At 55.4% G+C, this 10,542-nt stretch overlaps 2 protein-coding genes across 2 annotated transcripts in view; both read left to right on the top strand.

Moving 5' to 3' along the window:
* Positions 1-4,535, top strand: part of R3HDM4 (R3H domain containing 4) — an 8,703-nt gene extending 4,168 nt beyond the window's left edge. Inside the window, exons 2-8 of the mRNA XM_006876709.1 lie at positions 1,486-1,640; positions 2,213-2,337; positions 2,539-2,662; positions 2,881-2,966; positions 3,198-3,283; positions 3,377-3,432; positions 4,432-4,535. Of these exons, the coding sequence (XP_006876771.1) occupies positions 1,486-1,640; positions 2,213-2,337; positions 2,539-2,662; positions 2,881-2,966; positions 3,198-3,283; positions 3,377-3,432; positions 4,432-4,535 (736 nt within the window). The remainder of the gene's footprint in view (positions 1-1,485; positions 1,641-2,212; positions 2,338-2,538; positions 2,663-2,880; positions 2,967-3,197; positions 3,284-3,376; positions 3,433-4,431) is intronic.
* A 4,374-nt stretch (positions 4,536-8,909) lies between these two features.
* MED16 (mediator complex subunit 16) overlaps positions 8,910-10,542 on the top strand; it is an 11,023-nt gene continuing 9,390 nt past the window's right edge. The window contains exons 1-3 of the mRNA XM_006876708.1: positions 8,910-9,045; positions 9,611-9,718; positions 9,901-10,070. Coding sequence (XP_006876770.1) covers positions 8,913-9,045; positions 9,611-9,718; positions 9,901-10,070 — 411 coding nt within the window. The 5' untranslated portion in view covers positions 8,910-8,912. The remainder of the gene's footprint in view (positions 9,046-9,610; positions 9,719-9,900; positions 10,071-10,542) is intronic.

Genomic DNA, 10,542 nt, shown 5'->3' with positions numbered 1-10,542 from the left:
GTGTGTGTGTGAGTGTGTGTGTGTGTGTGTGTGTGTGTGTGTTGGCCCATCCGATACATCCTCACAATCTCAGTTTTCATAGGTTTGTGTCTGGAATGCCCTGCATGGAGCCAGCACTGTTTCACCACTTGGTGACATGATGTAGAACCGTTCTGTGAAGTGTTCGGACCTAAGACTGGGGAACTCTACATGCGTGTAGAGCCCCTGCCCCCTCAGTGTCACCTGCCCCCTCACCTCGTTCATCTTGTGTCCACTGCCCTACAGTTATACTGATTGTGTGGGTAGACCAGGCTTTGTTTTCTACAGTCTGCTGGTGGACACCTGGCCTTGGGCGGCTCTTCGCGTGGGTCCGGCTTCATTTCTCTTGGGGAGACCTGCTGGTGTAGTGGTTGTGTGTTGGGCTGCTAACCACAAGGTCGGCAGTTCGAACCCTCCATCCTCACTGGGGAAGAAAGAGGAAGCTGGCTGCTCTTGTGAAGGTTTATGGTGTCATGTAGGGTGACTGTGAGTTGGAGTCAGCTTGGTGGTTGTGGGTTTGTGTTTTGGGGGCTTGTGGTAAGTAATTCATTGGTGCTGTGGATTAGACATTGGGCAGCTAACTGTAGGATCAGCAGTTCAGACTGCTCCTCTGGAGACTGTGCTATTTACTTCCGTATAGAGTTAGTCTCAGAAACCCTATACAGGGTCGCTATGAGTCAGAACTGGCTCAACGGCACACGAGTGGGACTTGCTCAGTGGCTGTGCCTGATGAGACTTCTATGGTAACTCTACATGTGAATTTGTGAGGACCCTTACTGGCTAGAGTGGAGTGAGTGAGGTGGAAGACAAAGCCGTTAGGAGAAAAGGTGAGGGGAATCCTGTTACCGCAGGCCCTAAGGGGGTCAGACTGCACTACAGGCTTTGCTGTGTGACGGTCCTTGGGCTGGTGGTGACGGTCCTCTGCAGTTCCTGGTTTGGGGGTTGGCAGGATCTGACCAGGCCGACTTTTGTCCTCACTAGGAAGTTGCTGTCTAAGATTGCCCCCTGCCTGTGAGCCACCTGGCTCTCTAGTCCTCTGCTGGAGGCCCTGCCATGGCCATGCCCTGGGAACCATCTCCACAATCCATGCCATTTCCTCTGAGGCGTGCGGATTAGCCAGACTCGGAGGGGATGTGGAGCTTCTGGGGGTCGGGGGGGTTCTTTTCTGCTTTAGTTATTGTCAGGGGCGCAGTGGCTAAGAGGGGCTAAGTTTGTCTCTGCCACTTGGCAGACGTGTGACTTCAGGCAGGTACCTCCTGCTTTCTGTGCCTCAGATGACTAATCCGCAATTGTTCCTGCTTCCCAAGTGATGTCAGGAGGAGACAGAATTGAGGATTTTAAGGATCTAGCACGTGGTACATGAGAAGGGGTGAGCTCCTCATTACTGGGGGAAACCAAGCAGACAATAGCTATGGTAGGGTTCTGGCCTGTGTTGGCCTTGAGACCCCTTCCCTGCTGGACCCACAGACCCCTGCCCCGTTGCCTGCCAGCTCTGGCCAGCTCCCAGGCGAAGAGGTTTTCAGCCTCCAAGCGCAGGCAGCATTTCATCAACCAGGCAGTGCGGAACTCGGACCTCGTACCCAAGGCCAAGGGACGGAAGAGCCTTCAGCGCCTGGAGAACAGTGAGCAGGGGCGGTCGGGGGCTTCCAGACTTCAGAGGAGGTGGTGGTGGTGCGCTGTGGCGTTGTTTCCAACTCATAGGGACCCTGTACGGGGTTTCTGAGGCTGTAAATCTTTACGGGAGCAGAAAGCCTCCTCTTTCTCCCACGGAGCGGCTGGTAGTTTTGAATTGCTGACCTTGAGGTTCGCAGCCTGACTCGTAACCACTACACTACCAATGCTTATTGGCTTTCCTGTCAGCCTTCCCATGAACCCAGCCCTGAGCTGGAGACTGATGGAGACCCAGAGAGACCAGTTCTGGACCTGCATGGAGGGGGCAGTCAGTAAAGTCTCCTCCTAGAGATTCAGGGTTGGGCCAGAGTGAAGCTGGGGTTTTGCAGGATGTGTAGGAGTTCAAAGTCAGGGTGAGATAGAATTTAGGCACTGAAGGGTTTCCATGAATTCTGGGAAGGGCAGCTGGTGTACAGGGGGTGTGGGGAGCTAGATGCCAAAGCCTGGGGCAGCTAAGGCATCTAAAGATTTGGGAGAAGGGTGAGGATGTGAGGATTCACCCAGAGATGATGTTTCTATTCAGCCCAGTACCTCCTGACCCTGCTGGAGTCCGATGGGAACACTCCGGGCCCAGAGGATGGGGACATGGCGCCCCCCGCAGCCCCAGGAATCTTCGCTGAGGCCTGCAGCAATGCGACCTACATCGAGGTAGGTCCATAGCCCTCCGTCTCCTCTTTCCCCGAGCCCCCAGACTAGACCGGAACCTGCTGGTTGGGAGCATGTTTGACCCGGACCCTGGTCCCACCCACGACTGAGAGCCGGCTTTACTGAGGGGCCCACGAGGAGGTTTCCCCGGACTCTGTCCATCTGTCAGATGGGGAAAACTGAGGCCCAGAGCCTGTCTTCCAGGTCTGGAACGATTTCATGAACCGTTCCGGGGAGGAGCAGGAGCGGGTGCTCCGTTACCTGGAGGAGGAGGGCAGGAGCAAGGCCCGGAGGAAGGGGCCTGGCCGGGCGGAGGACCGGAGGAGAGGTACAGTGGGCGGGGCCTGGGGCCTTCTGGGGGCGGGGCCTGGGGCCTTCTAGGGTTGGGACCTGGGGCCTGGGGCCTTCTAGGGGCGGGACCTGGGGCCTTCTAGGGGCGGGGCCTGGGTCTTCTGGGGGCGGGGCCTGGGTCTTCTGGGGGCGGGGCCTGGCATGGGGCCCTTTCCAGGCGGCTTGTCCCAACAGCCTCCCCTTGGCCTTACGCAGAGGACCCGGCCTACACCCCACGAGAGTGCTTCCAGCGCATCAGCCGGCGCGTACGAGCGATCCTCAAGCGGAGCCGCATTCCCATGGTGAGCGCCAGGCACAGCCTGTTTGGAGTTTTGACTGCTATGCGTTCGTGGGTGGGGTGAGAAGAAGGGAACCGGCTGGTGGGATCGGAGAGTGGGAGAGGTGGGCACTGCGGGGTGTGTAGGAGTTCACCATGGAGCCCATCAAGTAGTTTCAAATATGGCTCAATGCTGCCTGGGGGCTGCTCGGACAGAGGGCGTCTGACCTCATCCCCAAACCTGTGTTTCCTGTAGGAGACATTGGAGACTTGGGAGGAGCGGCTGCTGAGTTTCTTCTCCGTGTCCCCCCAAGCTGTCTACACGGCCATGTTGGACAGCAGGTGACGGGGCAGGGGTGGGCACTGAGAACGTCCGCATGTAGCTTCTTCCTGCGGCCCCGGGCCCAGCCCGCTCACCACGCCTTTCCTCTACAGCTTCGAGAGACTCCTGCTTCACGCTGTCTGCCAGTACATGGACCTCAGCTCGGCCAGTGAGTTCCCAGTGGCCTTGGGGACTCCAGGGTCACTCGGGCTTGGGATATCCCATGGGAGGTGTCCTGCCACTGAGCAAAGATGGAACAGTGGACCTGAATGCATTTAATTGGCCAAAGTTCTGTGCTTGTGATGTTGGGGACAGAGCTGGTCAGCTAGATACAGACACCCTCAGTCCACGTCTTCAGAGCCAACGGCTCAGGGGACCTGATGGGGGTGATGGTGCTGGACCTTGAGATACCTCATTGATGAAATGCAGAACCCAGTATCCTGAGGGTTGTGGTACAGCCATAACCCTTCTCCATTGTCCCTCCAGACTATGGGCAGCCCCCCCCCTTCAGGTCTCAGGTGCCCCATCTGGTGCTGGCTCCCCACGCCACCTCCTCCATCCACCTCCTGCCTGGAGTTGCCGAGGAGACAGTTTCTGTGGCAACCCAGGGATCATTCCTCCTTCGTTCCCACGGCCCACATGCTGGCCTTTGTTCCTTCAGACTCTGAGTGGAGGGGCTTGGCTGGGGCCGGGGGGCTTCTCTGTGGGGTCGAGGTGTGGTCTGAACATGAAGCTGCAGTGGCTGGGGAGTAGGGGAGAGGGTCCTAGAGATGGGAGGTGTGGGTCAGTCATGGATAGTTCCGTTTCGGGTGTAGAAGGAGATGTGGGAAGAGGCGCGCGTCCGGGTTCCCAGTGCTTTAGAAGCAGCTGCTCAGGCTGCCACCTGCTGGGCAGGGGTGGAGGCGAGAGACCGTTGGTTAAGGCCTGGATTATCTCAGTGTTCCTATCTGTGCAATGGGCTAAGTAAGAGCAAGGGTGGAAGTAACAGTAGGCAGCTGTCAGTGTTCTCCAGAGCCGAGCCCTGGGGCCTCACAGTGTCTGAAGCAGTCTCAGAGCCTGCCCACAGGAGGATTGTAGTTGGCTGGACCCTCAAGACCCATGCTGCTGTGTGTGCCCAGACTCTCATGCGCCGCCCTTCCTTCCTGCCCCTCCTCGCCTTGTCTCACAGGTGCTGATCTGGAAGGCAAGCGGCAGATGAAAGTCAGCAATCGACACCTGGACTTTCTTCCTCCAGGGCTGCTCCTCTCTGCCTACCTGGAGCAGCGCAGCTGATGGTGGTCTTGCGGTCCTCCACCCGGCAGACCGCCAGTACTACTTGCTGAAATATTATCACTGTTTTTAGAATTTGTCATGGAAACCTGCTTTTCCCCTTGGGGTGGCTCTCTCACCCTTCTGTGGTCTCCGCCCAGCTCTCTCAGACAAGGGTTGGTGGCAGGAACTGCCCCAGACTCTCCAAGCAACCCTGGAGAACCCCATTCGGGGACTTGTATTTGGGCGAGGAGACCCAGCCTAGGTACTTCCATCTTTCTTCTTTGTTAAGTTTCTTATGGCCCATCCTGAAGCTCAATGGAGGAGCAGGGAGAGGCTGGGTTTTTATCACTTTTAATGAATTTGACATAATTTGTTGTAGATTTTAAATTTCCCTCTCAGGGGAGGGAACCCAAAATGCTGCCCCCCTGAAACATGGTGGGGCTTCATCCTGCCCGTTTGACCACCTCATTGTGTTTTGCTTGGGTGGGTGGGGTCTCTGGAGCCCCACCCTTTGCCCCAGGAGCATGTGTCATATATGTGTTTGTGTGTGTGAGTGCGTGTGCCCTGCAACCCAGCCCAGGAACAACTTAAAGGGCTGGTTTTACCATCTCTTCCGAATGCATGTCTGTCCATTCCCCCGTCCCCCACCCCCTCCGCCGTGTGCCTTTTGGCAGTTGTAAATTTGCTTGTGTGGTGTGGGTACATCTCTGCGTGTCCCCCTTGCTACCCTCTTCCCTCTCCTTTCCTTCATACTGGGGGCCCAGGACTTCCAGCCAGAAGCTCCAGCCCTCAGAAAGCCTGGTTCCGGTCCCGGCATCCCCTCTGCCCCTGTCTTGTTCTGGCTTTGTTAGGTCAAGGTGTCTCCAGCCCCCACGCTGGTCATCCTGCCCTGGGCTGAGAGATCTCCCCTGTGTGTGGCTAACTGCTTTTGGGAAAGTGAAGGGTTCAATAAATTTCTGGTGCTCTGGCCTTGGACTGTGTGGCTTTTTTCAGGGCCGGGGTTTGGGGACTTCTGGGTCCTGAGTCCTGCAGCTCTGGAGGGCAACTGCTAATCTTGGTACCCAGGTTCTAATCCCCTGTCCACCTTTTTCCACCTTTGTGGTCTGGATTGAGGCACTGATGGTTCTGTGCCCCGGTTTCGTTGATGCAACCGTGGCTGAAGTGAATGACCCTGGGTGGGCTTTCTGAGCAGCAGCCGGTGGGTTTGAACCGCCCAGTGCTAACCTTACAGTGCTACACCAAGACGTAGCTGCACTTTGGGTTTGAACCTCCAACCTTATGGTGAGCAGTGCAGTGTGTATCCTACATCGTTACATTTTACAGCGAGTTTGGTTTCCCACTGAAATTTTATATTGTCATTGTCATCTTATATCCCCTTGCCCACAGTGGTTTGTTTGTGGCCCTCTGCAATCCCATCTCTCCATTCGTAATTTCTGAGTCATTTGAGAGGGTGTTTCTGGCCTCAGGCCTGTCACCCCCTGGGAATCACAGGACCACCCTCTCTTAGGGAGTTTAATTTCGACACTGCCTTGGGAAAGCACAGTCCCCACATTTGGGGGTGGGTGTGAGGGTGGAGACTCCAAAACTTTTCAATTCTGCAGGAAGAAGAGGTTTTTCTCTTATTTCTCATTTATTTGTCCAATCATTTCTAGCAGTATAAACGCAAGGAAAGTTACTCTATACCCTGGATTGCAATCCAAAACGAATCTAGTTTGTCACTCAGATTATTCTAGCTCAGCCCTTGGGAGTGCTTCCAATTGTCTCCTGTGTGCACCCACGTACACATACCCCAACATTGTAGCGGGTTACTGAGTATTCTCTCACTGTCTGGTATTACAAGATGCTCTGGGAGCATTTTGTATTTTCCTGCCCCATGCTAGAGTTGGCCATTTCTTCGGTGGGTGAGCCTTGCACTTTCAATTGGGGTGTGATGTCTTAGTGGTTACGAATCGGGCTGTGAACCTTAACGTCAGCGGTTCGAAACTACCAGCTGCTCCGCGGGAGAAAGATGAGGCTTTCTACTCTCGTAAAGATTTACACCCTCGGAAACCTTGTACAGGGTCGCTATGGGTCAGAACCGACTCGATGGCACTTAACAACAACAACAACATCTAGGCGCTGAGTGTGTTTGATTTTAATGTACGTTTACAACATTTTCAAGACAGATGTTGAAATAGAATTCCAAACGTTTGGCAGAGGTGGTGCGTGACCGGTGTGGGGACAAAAGAACTGGCTGGAGTGACCAGTATGGGGGTTACGTATGGGCTGGGAAGTTGGAGATACTCTGTGGAGTTGTGGTGTACCACCTCTGTTCCACCTTAGGCTACTTAGACTGTGACGCGGATTTGAGTTCCACCTTGCCGATTTGAAAGGCAAGCCTCTTCCCCTCTTTGTTGTTGTTGTTGTTGTCAGATGCCATCGAGTCGGAACCGACTCATAGCGACCCTATGCACAGCAGAATGAAACAATGTTCGATCCTGGGCCAACCTCACTACCGCTGCCACACCTGAGTCCATCAATGATGCCACCTGGCTGATCCATCTCGTTGGGGGTCTTCCTCTTTTTCTCTGACCCTCCACCCTACCCAGCATGACATCCTTCTCCAGCGATTGTTTCCTCCGGACAATATGTCCAAAGTAGGAGAGACGAAGTTTAGCCATCCTGGCCTCCAAGGAGCACTCTGGCTGCACTTCTTCCAAAACAGATTTATTGGTTCTTTTGGCAGTCCATGGCACTTTCAGTATTCTCCTCCAACACCACAACTCAAAGGCATCAATTCTTCTACGATCTTCCTTATTCACTGTCCAGCTTTCGCATCCATATGAGGCTATTGAAAACACAATGGCCTCGGTCAGGCGCACCCTAGTCCTCAAGCTGACATCTCTACTCTTCAACACTTTAAAAAGTTCCTGTGCAGCAGATTTGCCCAGTGCAATACGTCCTCTGATCTCTTGACTGCTACTTCCGCGAATGTTGATAGTTGATCTGTGGGTCTGTTGAACGGATGTCCATCCGTTTGTCTATCTCAGTAGCCCAAGAGAGGCAGGGTCTGGTGGAAATAGAATGAGTTTCTTGGGGAAAAGTGGGGTTTGGAAGTGGTAAGCTCCTTACAGGCCCCAGTAGCCCTCAATTTTCCTACACATAAAAGGGAACAAAATATGGAACGCTTCACGAATTTGCGTGTCATCCTTGCGCAGGGGCCATGCTAATCTTCTCTGTATCGTTCCAATTTTAGTATATGTGCTGCCGAAGCGAGCACAAATGCAGCGTGGTGAACATCACTATTTATAGTAGGCAAAATAAAATCTTTTAAAGTGAGGGTGACTTGTTAGAATGAACGTTATCAATTTACAAACTTTGTACATGCCACTAGTATAGCCCATAGCATAACAGCTAGTTTTTGTTTGACAACTGTAGTGGCGAAAGTTGGAGAAAGTGTTTATTGTTCTACCAAATATAATTGCGGTTGCTGCTGGGAAGATTTCATGTAAACGAGATCTGCATGCAAATTAATGAGTTGGGGCGGAGCCGGATCTGCCGTCATCCCAGAAGTCCCTGGGAAGTTGCGGCGCCGCGCTGGTCTCGGGAAAGATGGCGGCGCCGGAGCCGGACAGTTAGCGGGAGTGTGGGCCGTGGCCGTCCGATCGGTTTGGCACACGGGCCGGCCACGTGAGCGCGGAGCTGCGGGAACCTGGCAGGACGTCCGGCGTCCGGACGGTGTCCGCGGGCCTGAGTGTCCGCAGGTGGGGCCTTGAAGGCAGGGGCAGGGCTTGCGGGGTCACAGGGCGGGACCCGGAAGTAAAGAGTGCTGGGTAGGCGACCTGGCTCACGTTGGGGCGGACCTAGAGATTGTTAAGGACATTTTGGGGGGAGTTTAGGCCCACTCGGAGTCGGCCTGCGGGTCGTGGGGGAGCCGGGGTGAGGACTGGAGGGGGAATGCTTCCGGGGGCGGAGCCTGGGGGGCGAAGGGTGTAGTGTGGGCGTCTGGGACGTGGGGGGAGGCTCGATTCTCACCCGCCACCTGTTCCTACTGCCTTCCCAGTCTCCTTCACACAGCCATGGGGTCCTGTTAAAACAAATAGCTGCCACCTTCCGGGGGCTCCTACCATCCTCCGGTCAGAGCCGGAGTCCGCCCCGCCGACAGGACACGATCTGCGCCATCCCATTCTTCTGTCCCTCTCATTCACCCCTGTTCCCTCAGTGGTCTCAGGGCCTTTGCACATGCAGAACCGGCCATCTTTCCTCTCAAATGTCTGATTCCCCCATTTGCAACTCCACACTAGCCCCCTCCCCCCAGTATTCCTAGATATCCCAGGGCAGGGATGTGGGCTATTTGGTTCATCCAGAGCCCCCTCGCCCCCAGGCCGGTGACATCCACGGTGTGTAGGGGGTGGCACGATGGACCTGGCTTACGTCTGCGAGTGGGAGAAATGGCCCAAGAGCTCCCACTGCCCATCAGTGGCCCTGGCCTGTGCGTGGTCCTGCCGCAACCTCATTGCCTTCACCACAGACCTCCGAAATGACGATCAAGGTGCGCCCCCCCAATACATGGTGTTGTAACCCAGACTCCTGTGGACCAGCCCCCACCCAGCAGGTGCCCTGGGTGTTTAGCTGACTCACAGTCTCTCAGATGTGTCGGGTAATCAGAGAGGGGTGCTTGGGATGCCCCGCCCCCCCCAGTGGTGGTGGGATGTCACGGAGGCTTCTTGGAAGACGCAGTTGGCCCAGTTTCCATTCAGTCTTTGAACAGACATCACGGTGGCTTTTGAAAGCCTGTGAGGGACACGGTGCCCCTGCCCGCAAACCCTCCGCCATTGTCTGCATAATACGAGCTCATTAGAGAAAATTAGAAAAGTACAGAAAATCAGAATGCACAAATGCCTGCTGTTGGCTGTTGTTAGCATCTTGGGTTCATTTTCTCCCATTTTCGCTGTCTGTGCCTTTTGTGAGCACAGGTTTCCGTCACACTGGCAGTGTGCTCCCTGCCTGCGTCTGTTGGTGGGGGTCACACTCTCACCCTGTCACCGTGGTTTCTCTGTGGGTGAGGTCTGGGGGGTGCTCCCTCTGGACCCTGCTGACCACGCTCTGCCCCACAGACCTGACCCACATGATTCACATCCTGGACACTGAGCACCCCTGGGATGTGCACTCCATCGACTCGGAGCATCGCGAGGCCATTACGTGCCTTGAGTGGGACCAGTCAGGTGAGGGCCGGGGTCCCTCCACCTCACGCTGCACTTGCTGCTGGGCTGTGACCCAGACGGGACTACCCCTGGCATGCCTCACACACCATCCTTGCCCTTGGAAGCCTGTCCCCTTCTCCAGGGCCCTTGGGAGCTTTCCCCTGCACTTCAGGGAGGGCTTGTGACACTAGTTTGTCCCTTAGGCTCCCGGCTCCTGTCGGCTGATGCTGACGGACAGATCAGATGCTGGAGCATGGCGGACCATCTGGCCAATAGCTGGGAGAGCCCAGTGGGCAGTCTGGTAGAGGGAGACCCAATTGTGGCCCTATCCTGGCTGCATAATGGGGTGAAGCTGGCCCTGCATGTGGAAAAAGTGAGTGACCCGCCTGAGCCAGTGACCCTGTTGCCGTGGCTCCTCCCTTCCGCCACCTGCTCCTCCCCCAACCTTTGAGTCCTGGGCCCAGCTCACACCTCTGTTCCCACTGTCAGCTTCATTTAACTGGTGGCTGCTGTTCGCATGAGCTGCCTGTTTGCACTGATGGCTGCCTTCTTCACAACCCAGCCCACCCTGTGATCCAGTTGTTAGGTGCCTCCGAGTCAGTACCGACTCATAGCGGACTTATGCACAACACAACAAAACACTGCCCGATCCTGGGCCAACCTCACTACTGTTGCCACGCTTGAGTCCATTGATGCTGCCACTTTGCCAATCCATCTAGTTGGGGGTCTTCCTCTTTTTCTCTGACCCTCCACCCTACCAAACATCTTTCTCCAGTGACTGGTCCCTCCTGACAATATGTCCCAAGTATGAGAGACGAAGTTTGGCCATCCTGGCCTCCAAGGAG

The sequence above is a fragment of the Chrysochloris asiatica genome, unplaced genomic scaffold (assembly GCF_000296735.1).
Source record: "Chrysochloris asiatica unplaced genomic scaffold, ChrAsi1.0 scaffold00409, whole genome shotgun sequence".
In the NCBI taxonomy this organism is placed as follows: Eukaryota; Metazoa; Chordata; class Mammalia; order Afrosoricida; family Chrysochloridae; genus Chrysochloris; species Chrysochloris asiatica.
Note: the sequence above shows the minus strand (reverse complement) of the source record. Positions and strands in the feature narration are given on the sequence as shown.